Here is a 19,476-nt window from a genome sequence, read left to right as displayed (position 1 = left end):
ATCCGTCGCAACGGTCGAAAACCATACGTCACCTCCAGAGTCTCTAAATCCCTCTGAGGGCCGCAGAGTGATCGGACATTTGAGAGGGTGTGGCCCCTTTTCCCGGTGACAGCTCTTCCCCCTAAAGGAAACACGACTTATATGACACTTTAAAATGATTCTATAGTATGTTTTCACTGTTGTCCTGTTGAAGTCACTGTACTCATGTTGTTAAAGTGAAACATTTAGTAACGTGCATTTCTATTAAGAAGCCTACAAACCAGGATCATTAGATGTGTGTTTTCTGTAAAAGTATTACTTTTCATTGTTTGGAGCGATTGTCATGTCTAAATAAACAATGAATGGTTATTGTTAAAGATGGCTCTATTTCTATTTCTATAAATCTATTTCTGTACTTTTAGATTTTCAGTGTGTTGAAATACTTTATTTGGGATCAACCACGGCCTATGGATGAAATAAAAAAAATGCACCCATCATTTTCTTCATGCTAGTAGCTGGATAAAAGTATCAAAGAAAGGCACCAGAATACAGGTAATTACATCCAACCACCAGCAATGCTTCCGGCAGTTTTATAGGAAGGAGTTTCTGTCATATTTGTTGAAAATGTCACTTTATCCTGACAGCACTACATTCATTCATGCATTTATTATCCTTAACTGCTTATCGGGTCGCTGGGGCCTTATTCACTCCTACAGGAAATTTAGAGTCAACAATTAAACCTGCTGCATGATTTTGAACTGTGGGAGGAAGCTGGAGGAGCCAGAGTGGGACTCTGTGAGCCAGAGGTGCTAACATGTAGCCTGACAGCTGAACATGACACAGATAATCATGATCCTCTGCCTCGTCCTAGCGCTTTTAATGGCGCCTGAACAAAAACAACCAATCAGAGCTGAGCAGTCTGGAATGCAGCTGTCAGCTGCAAGAGGAGCTCTCACCCTGCTGCAAGTTTTTGCGTTTGTTTTTGCCTTTTTTTGACATTTCCAGTTCCCTGCCTAATTGAACTTGATGCCTTCGAAAATGAGTTTAAATTTAAGAAGTTGAACATCTTATTTAGGATCGACAATAGCCCTTTTGTTGTTCCACATTTTTCTTCTTGTCAACAAATCCTGAGTGCTGTACTGAGGCTGTATCTATATATATCTTCTCCCTCTTTTGTTGTTAAACACACACACTGAACACACACACTGCAGTATATTTTGACAAAAGTTTGAGTTTTTTTAGGTTGACATTTTGAGCAGGAACCAATAGACTTGGAGCTGGGTAGGGATACATATAATACATGGAATAAAGCCTGTCTAATCAATAATCAGGCAGCCCATCTTGTGAATTATTTTCATATTTTTTCATTCCTTTTGCTTGGGATCATGAACTAAAACAAAACTTAGTTAACTGTAATCAAATAAAAACTGAACTGACATTGTGTACTTACTTATACTTATGTATATCACATGACTGTGAGTCAAAGTGCTGTGTTTTTATTGTTATCCCTATTCTGAACCTGTTAAATCTGGCCCCTGATGAATACCCCAATATTATAATAAAAAATAAAAATAAAGTCAAACTAAACTTTTTAAACAATACAAAAACGGAACTGAAACAAGCAAAGCTCTTCTGTAGACTGACTGAATTAAAAATAAAATAAGAATAAAAACAAATTAAATAAACAGTAGAAGCGTTGACACTTCTGTTGAATTTCCAGAAAAAAAGGTTTTAGGGGCTTATTTTAAAATCACCCAGAGGTTTTACAGGAGTTTTAGGCCTCAGTGGGTTAAAGAAGAAAAGAAGAAGTGAAAAAAGGAAGTGCGTTTCAGACAGCTAGAGCTGGTCTCCTACCTGGAGCAGGTACTGTGTGCCCTGCCTCATGTCCTCAGCAAACACTGGTGTGTAGAACGCCTTGGTCTCATTCTTCAGTAGCCAGCGCTGGTATCTGGCCTGGTCTGTGGCCATCTCTTTGAAGTTTGGCCTTCTGTAGCCCTGTGGACACACACACACACACACATACACACACACACACACAAGGTCAGACATCACAGAATGATTCGTTTAATCAGAACTCTATCTGTAGAACCCAACCCTGCTCTGAATGTGCCCACTGAGGACTTTGTTTATTTCTGAAGAAAAGAGCTCACCAAGCAGCTCTTTAGCCAGGAAACAGTAATGCCATTAGCTTGGAATGTTTACACCATTTTACTAGGAAGCAATAGGAGCAGGAAGTGCAGGCGGATCAGAGGCTACTTGTGGAGGACGGCGTGTTCCAAAGAGCTGCACAGAGGCTACATTCATCTAATCAACATGGCCTTTCCATTGTGAATCAGTTATGCCTGGCAGGGGATTAGTAAAAGGTTTTTTACAGTATGTATAAGGAAGAGCTCGTTCCTGAGCTCTAAGGTGACTCAGAAGGAGCGAGACTCTGTCTGAGCAAACACAGGTAAGAGGTTTTAGAAGGAAAACTGTCTCATAAAGGAAAAACAATGAATTCTGTTAAGCAAAAGCAAACAGTATTGATCAGTAGCTGGTCCCAAGTTTAAAGTTAAAGTCTACTTGAACTTGAATTAAAATTGTGCCTACATACAGTGGAAAATGTGTTTCCGTAAACAGTACTGCAAACTGCTACAAAAATCTCCAATGTTCATGAAAATATGAAAATATTTGATGGCATAGTAGTGTGGGGAATTTCAGAATTGTCTCTCAACAACTGAATGTTTGACAGTATTTTGAATTCTATCCTCATGTAAACAATGGAAGTCAATGGAAATCAAGCATATACAAACGCAAGTTTCTCACTTATGGAGCAATCAATCTTTGTGTAAAAAAAAAAAAATGAAGTACACAAATATCTATGTTGTCTAGATGAAGTACACAAATTCTCAGAATTTGTATGTGGATTTTTAGTTTGAAATCTGCCTTTATTGCCTAAGTCATAGTGTGACCATTTTTGACCAAAAATGCCTCTTTGCTTTGTAGGGCACCATTGGTCTCTGAAGCCATTTCCAACCAACCATCTGTGTTGTGTTGGATGTTTTTAGGATCTTTGTAACAGAAACAACAATAATAACTACAGAGTATCGACTCACCGTGCGAATATGACCACAGATCATCAGGCCCACGTTCTTGGTGAAGCTGTGCACCAGATCAAGAAGAGCTGGACGAGAGTTGGGGTAACCAGTCATCACCAAACACTGGGGTCTACAGAGAAAACATCAACATGTCACTATTTGCCTCCATTTCTATTGTACATATAAAGCATTTATTCCCTCTCATCCTTTGCGCTGACATTTACAGCATTACTGAAATGACTCCTGCAGCCACTTTTTCACCTGACCTTCAGAGTGGCCTCTAGTCTTCTTAGCACAAAAAAAACAGGAGCAGAGTAGCGCACATCAAAGCAAATATGTTAAGCACCATGGGATTTAATGGAGGCGGAGAGAGGAAGAACACACGAGTCATTCTGAAGACACCATCAGATGCCTGTTAATCTCCTGCTTGGTTTGCTGCCATGGGAACAGCACAGAGCACATTATCACTACTACATGTGTAGTTACACCACATGTGAAGGCATTCAGAGAAGGAACACTTGTAACACTTGCTGGGGATGGACATCAAGGCTCCGTTCAGACAGCAGGGCTTAATGCTCAATTCAGATTTTTTTGTGGAATCCGATTTTTTTGCAAGGTCGTTCACATTTCCAATTAAATGCGACTTGTATGTGATCTCCAGTGTGAACTTTAAACGTACCAAAAGTGTCCTGCATATGTCACACGCAGCGAGCGTGCTCAGTGTTTACGGAAGTAGCGGAAAACATGGCCGCCAGCAGGAAGCCTATGTATGATAGATGCGACCTGGCCGTTCAGACTGGAGTCGCATGTCAAAAGATCAGATATGTATCGGTTTTAGGAGCACATATCCAAATGGCCTGGATCGCATTTGAAAAAATCTGATCTGTGTCGTTCAGACTGTCATTAAAAGATCAGATGCAGGACGCATAGGGGCGAAAAAATCGGATTTGGGTCACTTCAGGCTGCAGTCTGACCGTAGCCCATGATATACAAATACATGCTATTACAAAATTTTTTTGTTTATCAATCATGCTTCAGTTTTATTCCCATTTGTCTCATGATTAGTGGTCACACCCAGTCAGGATAAATGTTTTCGATGTTTCACATCATCTCCACCTTCCCCACATTTGCTTCCTTTGTCTGAGAGACAGTAAAACTGCGAATGTTTCATGGAAAAAGAACAGTACATGAGTCACATTGGACAGTTACGTGTTGACAAAACCCGGGCTGACTGACACCATAGTCATCATATAGAAAATTATATCTTGACAATATGATCATATCGTGTTTCTGTCCTACAGATAAATGATTCCAAGCAAGTTTTAATGAAGTTTTTCAAGTTGATCCATGTGACACAGGGTCTCATGAGTGATTGCCTTGATTAGATGATGCAATTCTGTGTACACATGACATTTCATGATGTTTTATGACCTTATATCTACATTAGAAAATATCCAAATAAAGTTAAAATTTCACCACACTGGACAAATACTTTTGCATCCACTGACCAACGTGCAGCTTACTTTGTACTCAGTATTTGTGTGTACTGCACTTGTAAACTATAGACTGTATATGATAATCTTACAACCAGTTTTGACAAATCTTGCCAAAAATATTTGAAGGGCTGAGTATCAAACTCCATCATCTTGATGAGATGCAAAAAAAAAAAGAGAAGGAGGGGATAGCCAGCAGCTGAGCTAACTATGCTAATGCTAGTCTGAACCTGGTGGTTACACAGTCGTTACAATCATTTTCCCTCCATGAGGTGTATACCTGGATAATAAGCTGGACTGGTCCCTAAACACTGACGCTCTCTACTAAAAGAAGCAGAGCCGCCTCTTTTTCTTAAGGAAGCTCAGATCTCTGGACATCTGTAGTAAGATGCTGCAGATGTTTTATCAGTCATGTTTTATCAACAAGACAGTCATCAGGCTGTCTCATTCTAACAGAGCAAACAGACTAACTGAATCCCCCCTCAGGGATAAATAAAGTCATTTTGAGGAGCTAAGGACATCAGGAGAATCAGTCTCTACACTGACAGGCAAAACCATATTGCTAATTTCTTGTGAGCTAAAAAAATGTCAACAGATGCAACGTTATTTGCAGCTGGGAAAATGTCACGCCAAAACTTGTCTTAGCTTTAATTGTGAACACACCATTGGGTTGTTTCCTTATTATTTGATCAGATAGCTCCTGGTCCAAACCTGGGAACTTTTCTAACTATAATCTCTTCCATTAATATTTATATTTTATACAGATGCACTGAGCATTCTTACATTTAAAAACATTACAACATGGTAGTGTTTTTATTGTATTCATGCATATTTTATTTTGTGCGGGCATTACATTTTACATTTTATTTTATTTATTTTTATCCCATTTTTAATTTATTTTATCTTATTGCATCTTACTGTTCTATTGTTTACTACATCTCTTTGTATTGTGTTATGTATTCATTGTTTGTGCAGCACTTTGGGAACCTTGTGTTTGCTAAAATTGTGCTATATAAATAAAGTGGATTGGATAGTGTTCCCCATTCTAAGGAAGGAAAAAAAGCATTGTTTTTGTATGAAAATGCCACATGATAATAGACACAGAATAAACAAACAATATCATTCACTCCACTTTAACCCTATAAAGCCAAGTGTATCATATTTGATACACAAGTTTTTGAGACCTATACATCAGTGCGATATTTTTTTCCTGAAAAACCTGTTGAAGAAAAAAAAAAAGAGCAACAAATTGCACAAAAATACAAGATATAGCAAAAATGTATATGCAGGTTCCACTGGTGGATCAGTCATTGCTGCGTGAAAACTTCATATCAGCAGATGTACGATGTTGTGTTACATGGAAAAACAGATTTTGCATGTTTGAGGAAAATGTTAAAAGAAAGTAAAGCCTTAAAAGGTTAAAAATGTTGGGTTTTATATGTTGTTGTTAGTTCGAGAAAAACAAACTGTGAGCAACAAATTGCACAAAAAGAACTGATGTATCAAATATGATACAAACTAGAATCATATATCCCTATTGTTTTTGGATTTTTTTTTAAAATTACCTGTCAGCAGGTTCAAGAAACACTCCAGTTTAAAAAAAGAAGAATTTTCTGGCAATTATTTAGTGGTTCAGGCTTTATAGGGTTAAGTTATGTTAGTCGGGGTGTGTCTTTGTGTTTTGTACCTGAAGTTCTTGATGTGGTCCTCCACTCCGCTGAGGTGCAGCGTGTGGGTCAGGGCCTGGTGGTAGGTCAGAGCCTGAGTGGATGAGCCCCAGTTCACATCTGGAGGGGAGGACGCATGCAGACAGAAACACACAGAGCAGTTGGGAAGTGTGTTTATGGGTCATGGTGCTGGGACAAAGGCCGTCTGACACATGTGGCGTTACAGGCGACGTGAAGGCCTCGTATGTGTGTGTAGCTGCATGTCAAACTGAGTGTGCACACAGGTGTGTGTTCAGAGCTGCAGGGCCAGCTTTGTGTTTGAAGAGGTGCAGTGTGTGTTTGGGGGGTGCCATGACACATATGGGTTCAGATCATCATTAGTCTATTATGCATGTATCGATCTATTATGCATGTATTCTATATGTAGAAAGCAATAATATACACAAGACATTGGGATTTGTCTTGGGACAAAACACTCTTTTGTAAAGCACTTTGAGTTGCATTTATATGTATGAAAAGCACTATATAAATAAAGTTTGATTGATTGATTGATTGACTGGATACAGTGACTGAACACAATTAAAAAAAATTGTTATGCTCCTCATATTAACATAGAAATTGTGATAATTAGTTCAGTCTTCTCACTAATTACTTCAGTCAAGCATTACTTTCATTTCTTCATGCTATGTAGAATGTCTAGGTTTATTATATGCTAGATTTTATGAGCTGTTTATACTTTATACTACTGAATAAATACTAAAACTAAGATTATGATTTATCTGCAGCACTTTTTGGCAGCTTTGGTTATAATAATTAGAATAGAAGTTTTCCAGATTGGATTTATTACTTCCTGGATGTATCCTGGTTTTGTACAGAGCCACAGGAACAGATTAGTTAAGGAACTGTTGGATGTCACTGCTTGAAGTGAAATAATAATAATAACAATAATAAATATTTATTTGACATTAAGTGGCTATATATAGAGATACAATTTCTTATTTTTGTGTGTTGAGTATCAGGGGAGAGGCCTAGATAAGTATTTTATACTTCAGCCTACTCCCTTTTTTTCGAACCAAAATGATATAAGGAAATGCATATTGAATATTAAGTTAACTGGTTCTTATTTCTATCTTATTACTTAAACGGGGCAGATGCATGTATATGAATAGGGCTTTATATACTGTATGTGTGTAAATGTTTATGTACATCTGTTTAATGGTGTCTATGTGAGTATGTGTATGAATATGTATATGCATCTAGCCTACGCTGTTGTAGTTTATGTTGTTTTGGGGTTTTTTTCGGTTCGAAAAGAAGAATAAATAAAAATAAAAAAAAAAATGAAAATGAAGTCTGTTAAAGTTTTATTTTCATTCCGTATCCAGAAGGGGTAATACGTAAAAATAATTAATTTAAGAATTTTTGTCAGTGTCAAATTTACATCACTATTGTATCATGTTTTCGGAATGAAGGCTCATTTTTATTCTTACGAGGGTATAAATGTTTGTTTGCACCAATGTCTGAAAGTCCTAAGTTCTGAAAGATGTGAACTCGTACTTGTACTTGTACTCACCTGGCTTCTTGTAGCTGACGTAGATAAAAAGACCCAGAACAATGACGTTGGTGAGGAGAGCAGCCCACCAGTTGATGACAAACATCACCACACAGCACAGTATCGCTCCAGCAAGAGAAACCCACATGTTGTAGTATTTGAAGCTGGGCCGCCACCCTACAGCACCAATGGAAACACGTCACCACATGGCAACAAAAGGCAAATTATATTTATACACATCAAACACACTCATACCCCCTTTTCCACCATCATGGAACCAGTTCTGTCCCAAACTCATTTTGAACCATTTGGAGTATTTTGACCAAAATAAATTTGTTTGAAACCAAAAACTTGGTTGCCAACTTGAACCAAATAAAAAAAAAAAATCAGGTTTTCCTGGAGCTGAAAGTGTGCACCATTACACATTCTACAGGTTGGAAAAGCACGATGGAGAAGGAAAAGATAAGGAAGAAAAAAAAGTGTGCAATTAACGGTTGGTCCATGCTTGATTTTGTGATACAAAAAAATATCTGTAAAACAAAAGATTGTGTCTAATCAATGCTGCCATCTTGCTAGAACCGTTTACTCGCGTTAGTCTAGAAGGATTTCAGAAAAAAGACCTTCTATAAGAAGTGAGGAGCATTTATGGGTACAAGTCAGGAACCGGCCTACCTTACATATTTCAAGGGTGCTGAGTCCAAAAAAATGGTTCCCAAGCAAAATTTTGAGTTTTTGACCTTCTAATTTGTATATCAAATGACCACCAAATTGCCCATCTTGCACAATTGTTGGACCATTTCCCCTTAGTTTTTTTGTAAGTAGACAATCAAGATGAGGAAATTAAGTTTCTGGATCTATAGTCTAGGGTCAGAGCAAGGATATAGTGGAGGCTCAGTGCCTTTTATATTTATATATATATATATATATATATATATATACATATACATATACATATATATATATACATATACATATACATATATATATATACATATACATATACATATATATATATACATATATATATATATATATATATATATATATATATATATATATATATATAAATATAAAAGGCACTGAGCCTCCACTATATCCTTGCTCTGACCCTAGACTATAGATCTAGAAACTTAATTTCCTCACCTTTGATTGCCTACTTACAAAAAAACTTGGGGAAAATGGTCCAACGGCCAACAGCCGCCATTTTGATATGCAAATGAGAAGGTCAAAAACTCAAAATTTCGCTTGGGAACCTTTTTTTTTTATTCAGCACCCTTGAAATAAGTAAAGTAGGCCGGTTCCCGACTTGTACCCATAAAAGCTCCTCACTTTCACTTTTTGGACAATTCTGTCTAGACTATGTTGTGCAACGCATTCCATTGATGATGCGTCTTTGATCGTCATTCTGCATACAACTTATTTGAAACGTGGGCTGGCTCACTGGATAGCAGCAAGGTTCAAGAACCAGAACTAATCTGGTGGAAAAGGGCTCTCAGAGTGGTTCTCACATACTGCATCTATATAATGTTTATAAAGATAATAATTATGGTAAACTGAGGGAATCCACTTCAAGTAAAGGTTGGGTAGAAGTCAGACAAAGTCTCCTTAACTGGGACCAGATTAAGTCAGACCTGCAATTCCAAAGACTAGAAACAATGCGGCCATCCTCCATAAAAATAATAAAACACTTTCCAATCATGTTCATCATTAACACGGTCTCATAATGTAAACATCGCTGTTAAAGAGCATGGATTAAGTTAAGTTGGATATGTGCTTGGGTTAAAGAATGGGAGTTAGCAGCCTGTTAGACTGGAGACCACGAGGTTATACCAGCTATTAGAGACCAGATTTGTTTACTGGGTACCACAGAAACTACACTAGTAGGATTTTAGTGATGGGATACAATCAGACTGTGTGCGGTTACACAATGACAGAGTCTAAAACAAACCACAGGACATAAAGGGTACATTGATGGTGCTGTTCTTCTGGCCCGTGCAGGGGTTTAATGTGTTCCCCAGAGTGGGGAAAGATTGGCCCTGAAGAGGTCAGAACACCAAATGGGCTGCTAATAGTTTGTGGTTGCAGGGCAGTGACTGTGTTACTGCCTGCCTTGAATTTAGTAATGTACCATTTAAGTCCATGTAATTATATGACCTGCTTGGAGGAATGAGAAGCAGATAGAGAATCTGTACCTGGAGTTCTGCTAGAGCTTTGGTATTGTGGAGGGAAAAAAGCACAGAACTCAATATAAAGACGACCAACTACTGAATATGCATTTCATTTAGCTAGTTTTTACAATCTAAAGGGCCAGTTCACTTGAATTACAAAACATGTTCATATGTTCTCACTGTGGAAGAGACACAAGAAGGTTTAGAAGACTTGATGTCTTTAGATGGACTATTCAGTGAAGTCCGACAGAGAAGGATTGAGTTGATGCACTACAAATCCTATAAAAAAAAGGTGTGGCAACAGTGTAGTGCAACTCAAACCTGGTGATTGTGTCTTTCAGGGACGTATTTAAACACCACTAGATGTTTAAGATTAGAAGTAACCTTATATGGACTTACTATGCTTTTGTAAGAATACTAAGAGTGCAGTGGAAACCTTTTACAACTTCCTGTCCACCTGCTACTTGTTGCAAATACTGCAGGTCATGATTCATAACTTTCATGTTAAAAAATATAAAACATACACAAACGTTGAAGAGGGAGATTCTAACAACTGAAGAATATGTGAAGCAATCAGCTCCATCTTAACAAGCAACACAACTCATCATTTGTCTTGTTGCGTCTGCAAAATCAGTCCACACTGCAAAAAAGCCAACTTGTATTTTTTGGCCTAAAACAGTGATTTAAGTTGGTAAAACTTGGAAATATAACTTACTGACATTTAGGGCAATAATGTAAGTTAGCACAACAAAGGAAGCCAGTTGTCTGCTCAAAAACAAGTTGGTGAGTTGTTGTTACTTATATCTTTAAGTTGGGGTTCAAAACAAGGGACAATAGTTCTGCTAACTCTTATTTCTTTGTTGTGAAATTTGGTCATTAACGAAAGCTAGCGGCTAACTGATGCTAGTGGCTAGATGCTACAAGAGCAGCCATTAGCGTATCAATGCTAATTCAAAATTGTGGTCACAACATTAGCTGACATTTCATAGCGCCGTTACAATCGTGCCAGAGAAATTCAGAGTTGAGCAAACTCAAAAACAAAACTTAAAATATTTAGTTTAATTGTCCAACTTAAAATTTGATCGAAGTTTGTTGCCTTGAAACTTTGAGTTCACCCAACTTTTCTTTTTTTGCAGTCCATTAGAGACAAAATCTGGAGAACCTGGACAGATGGAAACCACCGGAGGTACCCGAGAATACTTTTCTGTGGTTTTGGTGAACTGACCCTTTTAGAAAAAATGTATAGGAGAGCAATTTTGTATGCTGTACATCACCTCTGGAAAAGGTGCTGATAATTCAGATATTTCTAAGAAGAGCAAAGCTTCAACCCTGTACGTGTCCGCCAAGCTGTTTTGTCCTGGCAAGCTGTTCTCATGCATTCATCATTACACAGCAGGAAAAAATGTCTTTGTGCCCTCTGGACTCGTTTGCTTGCTTTTCTCACTTCTGTTTGTCCTCTCGCGCCCTGATTGGCTCCAGCTGAACGGCCAATCAGAGTGATTTCTCTCACCAACAGGCCCCGCCTGGTGAAAATTAGCCACTTGGCTTACACCGGCACATTAACCCTTTGATGCACAACATGGGTCTAAAGTGACCCGACAGAGTTTTTATGTTCTATATCTTTGCAATAAATTATTTTCATCATTCAGTATTCCAGGTTTTCCTCAGTTTGTTTCTGATCATCATACATCCTAGTTTTTATGTTTTCCTTGTCACATTTTTTAATAAAATCCCTTTTTGTGTCACTACCCTTCTAATGCACAACATGGGTGAAAAATTACCCATATCCATTTTTTAGCTAAGTAGCTTGCTAAGCTAACTTCTTGGCTAAGTAGCTTGCTAAGCTAACTACTTAGCTAACTTCTTGGCTAAGTATTTAGCTAAGTAGCTTGCTAAGCTAACTACTTCGCTAACTTCTTGGCTAAGTAGTTAGCTTAGCAAGCTACTTAGCTAAGTAGTTAGCTATGTAATAATACAAAAACTTTTCTTCTTCATAAAAGTATGAGAGGCAAAATGGAAATAATGATCTGTTGTTATCAAAAACAAGATATTTAAAGAATACTTTGAATATTCAATCATAAAATAAGTTGATATCAAAAGATAAAGAAACACACAGCAGCATTAAATAACATGGGGAATTAATTTCATTTTTGACCCTTGGCGTGCATTAGAAGGGGTGTCAATATGTTGTGCATCAAAGGGTTAAGAGCCACATAAATCTATTATTCTGTTGCAATAAATGGCGAGTAGTGTAAAGGATGATTTAATTGCGCCTGCAGTACACCTGGAAAGGACACGATGATTTGACCTCAGGCTGTGTGTGTGTTTCCAGGAGCAGTCTGTGATAGAAGCTGTCTTGTGAGCTCTAAGCTCTTAGAGCAGTTCATCATGTCCTGAGCTGGAAAGAGCCACAAAGTAATTCCTTTGAAACCCCATTATTTCGCATCACTGTCAACATGAAACACCATACGACTCGTGACTTATGGATCTAGGACATTTTTAATTACTTTTTTTTGCTCTTACCTGGTGAGTTAGCCAGTGAAGCATGGAACACAGAAAAGTTGATCAAGGCATAGGATGCCAAGAAAAAGTTGGAGATGATGGGAGCGATTATGTTCAACTCAGCTGCAAATCAAAAAAAAAATAAAACAGTCAAGTTAGAGTGGTCCTGTCGTGCTTTCAGCAAGAGCAAAACAACAATATTTGTTCTAAAATATTAGAGTTGTACTGGACAGTCAGTCAGTCTATTCATTAGACCATTAACCCATTGACGCTGGGAAAGCATTACCACATTTCTACCATTAAAACCGGGAGCGCTGTTGCGTCACTCTACCATTAAGGCCGGGACAGAGGATATGTCATTTTGTAGTATTTGTATTTTTTTCCACCTATTTTCGGTCTTTTGGCCAATGAAATGCATCAGAATCATGATCAGAATACATGCGGGAGTGTCGCAATGCAACATGGGACTTTTCCAGAACTTTGAAATCATGGAGGAAGACGACTATAGCGGAGGAGCTCAGCAGGAAGTGATGGAAGAGATCTGATGAAAACAGCACCGATGATTTAATTGCTGATCTGGACTTTGAACCCTCGGAACCAATCGACCGGCATTTATGGATGAGGAATATGTTTTTAGACGACATATTTTCACCGAAGAACAGACAGATTTGTGGCCATCTGGAGATAATAATAATATTATTAATGATATTTTAATATTAATATTAATAATAGGCTAATTGATTGTGATGATACATAAGAAATCATGACTGTTTATGTCTTATATTACTTTATGCATCGTTGAGTACCCTGAAAAGTGCAATATATAAAATGTATTATTATTATTTGTTATTATTATTATTATTATGATAATTTTTTTTTTATTACAGTAGGCTAATGAGAACTATGTCTATTTCTTCCAGTGGTCATATCATGTTTGCATCTTGCTAATGGGCATGTATTAGTATATTGCATAGGATTTTTTATTCAGTCAAATGTAACATTTGCTGAGTTTGTTGATTTTTTTAAAAACTTTATTGAAGGTTTGGACAAATAAACTCAACTTCTCATGAAAGCCACGGGTATAAGCTCTCAAATACTTTTTGAATTTCATTATTATCTGCTACAGAGGCTGAAAAATCTATTATTTAGTAGGTGTTGAATTTCCAGAAAAACTTCAGGTTTTAGGGGGTCATTTGAAAATCGCCCAGAAGAAGAGGTTTTCCAGGCATTTTTTTCCCAGGCGCTTTAGGCCTTAATGGGTTAAGAGGTGTATATTGGGTTGCTTTATTTTCAGAGTACAAGTGATCAGGTCCCTGTGGTAATCTGGGCAGACAGCCTTTGGCAGTGCGTCAGCTGGGATTGGCTTCTGGGCCCCCGCAACACGAACGAGGAAAAGCAGTCGCGGATAACGATTAAATGGACTGAGCGGTGTGTGTGTGTGTGTGTGTGTGTGTGTGTGCAGCCGTACCGATGAGGATGAAGGCCAGAGCGATGCCGAAGGTCAGGATGTAGCCTCGCAGGGGCTCGTTGTTCTTGCCGTAGCCTTTGGCGAACATGTCTAAGCCAGGGTAGATGTTGTCCTTACATAAAGCCTGAGGAAAGGGAAAACGGTGAGTTTTAGTCGTTTATTAACAGAAACTACAGAAAGTAAATTGCTCATGTTATTAGTGTAATGTGTTCTATAGCTTTGTGCCGTTTGGGTCAAGTCTTACCTGGAAAACTTTGGGAGCACTGACTAAAGAGGCCAGAGCTGAGGACAGGGTGGCGGAGAAGATCCCAGCAGTGATGATGGGCCCGAATCCAGACACCAGGCTCATCACCTGGACCAAAGACAAAAGGCAGATTAAAACAACCCACACTGTGACTGTAAGCACATCTTCTGATAGAGCTGCTTCGTACCTGGAAGTCATGATGGAGTCCATTGGGGCAGCCCTTCTCGTCGTTCTTACACGAAGAGAAATCGTAGCCAAACTTGCAGGCAGCATCAGTGCAGTTCATCATGAACTGAGAACTGACTGTCTGGTTCAGACCAACACTGGCATCTCTCACAATACAGGAGCCTGGTGAGAAACAAGGATGCAAAAAACTGTGAAATGGAATTCATTGGAAAAAAGCAGGTTGTTAAAAATATGACATATAGTAGAACTACTGCACCTGTTGAGACAGCAACACCCAGGTAGACTATTCCTGTGATCAATATGGCCAGAAGGGTTCCTCTGGGGATGGCCAGCTGGGGGTCCTGCAACAAACAACCACAAGATCATCTGTGAAGAACGCATCCATCAGGAAAATATGACCATATACACTACCGGTCAAAAGTTTTAGAACACCCCAATTTTTCCAGTTTTTTATTGAAATTCAAGCAGTTCAAGTCAAATGAACAGCTTGAAAGGGTACAAAGGTAAGTGGTGAACTGCCAGAGGTAAATAAAAAAAGGTAAGCTTAACCAAAACTGGAAAATAATGTACATTTCAGAATTATACAAGAAGGCCTTTTTTCAGAAGTGGGTTAACAACTTAACTCTATGGAGTCTTGGGCTATTTTGTCCATTTTTGAATTCTTTTCATGTCTTTGTAAGTCATTTTGTGTCTTTTTTTGGTCATTTTGTGTCTTTTTTTAGTCCTTTAGTCCAACATAAAATGTGATTTTGAATCTTTTTTTTACTTTCAAAACACTATCATGCTCAATAAAGAATTGTAAATGTTGCAAATGTGCATTAATTTCAGAGTACACTGAGACATTATACTGCATCATTTTCAATTAAATTCTGGAAAAGTTGGTGTGTTCTAAAACTTTTGACCAGTAGTGTATATAATATTTAATCATCACAGGTCACTTACCGCGAGGTCTCCAGAAATGTTGGCTCCAGCTAGAATACCAGTGGCTGCAGGAAAGAAGATGGCGAAGACGGAGAAGAACGTCTCCCCTCGGAAGTCAGGACCCATGTTCTCCCACATGATCGCAGCTGACGGGGAAACAGAGTTGAAAACAGCTGACACACATGGCTGAAGCTAACTTGGGGTTATGAGATGGTACAGATGGTCATGCAGCCTTAAAATAAGTGCCCCTTGAGAAGTGTGTGTGTGGTCGTACCATCATAGCCCATGAAGCCCGCAGACTCTTTGGACTTGACTGGAATGAAGGATCCGATGAAGTAGTTGATGATGGCTGTGATGAGGACAACGAGCAGGAATATCTGGGCCTACAGAGGAGACAAGTCATCCATCCATTACTCACAACTCATCTCTTTAACCAACTGCCGCTACTACAGCCACATGAACCCAAAATAAAACAGATTGTGCCATTATTTATTTAAATAAACTAATCAAAAAGATGCTGATGTGTCAAAAGTATGAATTCATGCTTTGTCAGGCCTATTTGTAAGATGACAAGCAAACAATTTTTTGGCATGCTTAGTTTCTCAACGGAGTTTGGATCGACCAGGTCTATTCTACACAGGATAATCCACAGCGATATCCTTTTGCAACAAAGTGCTACAATGCAAATTACATGAAAATCACATATTCTGGAATTTTTGCAAATCCCGCATCTACTTTATATATAATAGCAGCTTTCAGAAAATTATCTTTGCATTTGGTGTGAAGTGGAGCTTTGCAATAAGGCCATAATCTTCTATCCTGATAATCAGGCAGAGAAGAATGTTGTATGTCCAAGCAAACATGTTAGTCAGGAAATTCCACTACTGTTCTGATGATGTGAAAGTAAACTTCTTTCGTGCTTACTGCACCCCTATGTATGCAGCCCCATTATGGGTCCGCTACAAAAAGGAGACCCTGCGCAAATTTCATGTAGCATACAATGATACTAGTGAAAAAGCCCAGGAGGAGCAGTGCTAGTAAGCTCTTTAGTGACCCAGGGCGAAGCACTTTACAGGCTCTCTTGAGGAACCTGATGTTTAAATTTATGTCTCGACTTGATGAGTTACAAAACTGTATTAAAATGATGCTCACAAGTCCCAAGTGCAGCTCGGTCAGGTATCAATCATATCTGTGGAAACATTGGTTTGGGTGCCTTTTAAAACTCTCATGAATAGGAGTATGTTTAAATGTGTTTATGTATCTGTTGTTTTTTGTATGTTGTATGTCTTGCTATTGGGTCTAGAGCCTGTAATAAAGTTTATATAACCCCATAATCTTCTAACCTAATACAATGATATAGCATGTTTTCTGCTAACGCTATGCATTACATTCTCCATGTCGCCATGGTAACATGTTGCTCCAACATGCAGGGATCAGAATGTAAAGTGTCTAAATGATGTCAACATTGCTGTATATACTGAATATCAACTACTGAATTATTTTGACTGTATAGATTTTCATGTCCCCCAACCTTAGTGTGAACGCTGCATCAAAGTCAAACCGTGGACTCAGTTTATGCTAACACAGTTTACGCTAACACAGTTTACGCTAGCTAGCTGTTGGTGCATCAGAGACGGATGCTGATCGTACCTTGGCCTCCCACTCCATTCCTGCCACCGAGATGCCGAGGAGAAGGATGACTGTGATGGTGCCGATGATGCGGATATCGTTGGTTTGGTCCGTCATAACAGCATCCACACCCTGAAAGATTATAAATGAAGTTGTTTAATCATAGAACAATGATATGTGAATGCTTAAAGAGCTAGCACAGGAGTTCTTTTCTTGGTATTTTTACTTAATATTATACAAAGACTTGAAATAATAGTGTTGATAAATGTCAAATGAATCAATGATGAGGAGCTACCAAATGAAGCCATATTTAATTAAGCCATATTTTCACACATGCCAACGTGGCAACGGGCAACAGTCCAGCAGATGGCAGAAAGGCAACACTTATGGAAGCCAACTACCATAAAAGTCAATGAAGAAGAAGCTGAAGATATCTCTTATTATTCTCAGGGAGATGACGGACAAAAAAAAAAAAGAGGATTGTTTGCAAATGTAATCACCCACAAAAATATTGTCATGAATAATAAACTATAAACAAGTTGCTGATTGTCTCTTGTGGTCCATTAGAGCAGCTATTCTCAACCTTGGGGTCCCGACCCCAATTGGGGTCCCGACCCCAATTGGGGTCGCGAGATGATTTCTGGGGGTTGCCAAGTCATTCTGGAAGTCAGCTCTGTCTCCACTGTGTTAAAGTGTTTTAGTCTTTTTGGTCATTTTGTGTCTTTTTTTGGTCATTTTGTGTCTTTTCTGGTCATTTTGTGTCTTTCTTTTATCATTTTATGGTCAATTTGAGTCTTTTTTTTGTAATTTTGTTTCCTTTTTTTGGTCATTTTGTGTCTTTTTTTTAGTCATTTTGTGTCTTTTTTTTAGTCATTTTGTGTCTTTTTTTTGTCATTTTGTGTCTTTTTTTAGTCATTTTGTGTCTTTTTTTGGTCATTTTGTGTCTTTTTTTGGTAATTTTGTGTCTTTTTTTTGGGTAATTTTGTGTCTTTTTTTAGCAATTTTGTGTCAGTTCAGATCACCCAAAAAACAAACAAAATGACCACAAAAAGACACAAAATGACCAAAAAAATACACAAGATGACCAAAAAAAGACACAAAATGACCCAGAAAAGAAACAAAATGACCAAAAAAAGACAAAATTACTAAGAAAAGGAAACAAAATGACCAAAATAAGACACAAATTGACCACAAAATGACCAAAAAAAAGACACAAAATTACCAAAAAAACCCCAGAAATGACCAAAACAAGACACAAAATGACCAAATTATTGTAAAATAATAATAATAATAATAATAATAATAATACATTTTATTTGGAGGCACCTTTCTTGGCACTCACACCCTACAAAAATATAGAAAAGAAACAGCAATAAATGTTCTGTGTTACTGGTGACACCAGTGTTGTTATGAGTTATGTTACGTTATGAGTCACTCAACCATCCCTAGCTGGCATTCATTATCTTGGTATATAATTGGTATTGCCATTTATTCTCATTGGGCCCAAGGCAGCAGGCGGTCTGTTGGGCTTGGGAAAGGTCAAGGATACTCCGGTGTAGCCAAGAGAATCAAAGAGTTGGAAATGTACCAACAAGATAAGAGACACAGTAATAATAACTAACTGTCTGAAAGCACCATGAAGGCTCAAAGAGACTTACAGCAAGAAGCTCCACAACGGTTTCAGCAAACCCCACCACGTACATGGCTACGGCCACCGCGTTGGCAAAGGCAAAGATCAGACCGATAGAACCTCCAAACTCTGGGCCCAGACTCCTGGAAATCAAATAATATGCTCCACCTGGAAATAAAAGGAAATGGACGAGACATTAGTCATAGTGAGTTGTTAAAACCTTTCCAGATTCTGCATTCATATGCAGATATCTGTCCATTAAGATTATGTACTGACAGGATAATAAACAAACACAGTTCCCTTGACAACAAACAAGAATACAACTGATTATATAAAAGAAAAATGGGAGTCAGAGCTTAATATAAGAATCTCGGATGAAGACTGGCTAAACATGTGGAAAATACATCAAACATCCACCAATTCACGGCTATGGAGGGAGTTCTCTTGGAAAAACTTGATTCGATTTTTTATAACGCCCAAAGTCAAGAGTAAATATTTGGGTGTGAATCTATCCTGCTGGAGAGAATGTGGAGCAGTAAGCTCAGACCATGCACATGTATTTTGGAAATGTGATAAGGTACAACTGTTTTGGAAGATGATACATAAAACTTTGCAAGAGGTGCTGAGATATGGGATCCCTATGTGTTGTAAGTTACTCTATTTATGTAATTTTACAGAGGAAAACGTGCATGCAGGGGATAGGTACCTGGCAAAAATACTGTTAATAGCTGGTAAAAAAGCTATCACGAGGAAATGGGGTAGAGTGGATCCTCCGAATCGGGAACAATGGATAGAGATAATAGAGGAAATCTATATAATGGAAAAACTGACACATCGCTTAAGACTGCAGGAAACGCAGTTGGAGGACAAATGGCTGAAATGGACATATTTCAGGACCTGGAACAGCGACAAAGACTGATGAAAGATCATTAGATACAGATTAGATACTGATTCCCAACAGGA

The 19,476-nt window shown here is 38.2% G+C and overlaps 1 protein-coding gene across 2 annotated transcripts in view; it reads right to left on the bottom strand.

Moving 5' to 3' along the window:
- slc12a2 (solute carrier family 12 member 2) overlaps window positions 1–19,476 on the bottom strand; it is a 78,523-nt gene that overhangs the window by 21,772 nt on the left and 37,275 nt on the right. For both annotated transcript variants that reach the window (XM_059357366.1, XM_059357367.1), the window contains exons 5-17: window positions 18,542–18,681; window positions 16,905–17,015; window positions 15,529–15,637; window positions 15,276–15,400; window positions 14,590–14,674; window positions 14,335–14,495; window positions 14,148–14,255; window positions 13,904–14,027; window positions 12,457–12,558; window positions 7,787–7,942; window positions 6,237–6,336; window positions 3,075–3,186; window positions 1,834–1,974 (exon numbers count right to left, since the gene is read on the bottom strand). In XM_059357366.1, the coding sequence (XP_059213349.1) occupies window positions 1,834–1,974; window positions 3,075–3,186; window positions 6,237–6,336; window positions 7,787–7,942; window positions 12,457–12,558; window positions 13,904–14,027; window positions 14,148–14,255; window positions 14,335–14,495; window positions 14,590–14,674; window positions 15,276–15,400; window positions 15,529–15,637; window positions 16,905–17,015; window positions 18,542–18,681 (1,574 nt within the window). The remainder of the gene's footprint in view (window positions 1–1,833; window positions 1,975–3,074; window positions 3,187–6,236; window positions 6,337–7,786; window positions 7,943–12,456; window positions 12,559–13,903; window positions 14,028–14,147; window positions 14,256–14,334; window positions 14,496–14,589; window positions 14,675–15,275; window positions 15,401–15,528; window positions 15,638–16,904; window positions 17,016–18,541; window positions 18,682–19,476) is intronic.

Source organism: Centropristis striata, chromosome 19 (genome assembly GCF_030273125.1).
Source record: "Centropristis striata isolate RG_2023a ecotype Rhode Island chromosome 19, C.striata_1.0, whole genome shotgun sequence".
Taxonomy (NCBI): domain Eukaryota; kingdom Metazoa; phylum Chordata; class Actinopteri; order Perciformes; family Serranidae; genus Centropristis; species Centropristis striata.
Note: the sequence above shows the minus strand (reverse complement) of the source record. Positions and strands in the feature narration are given on the sequence as shown.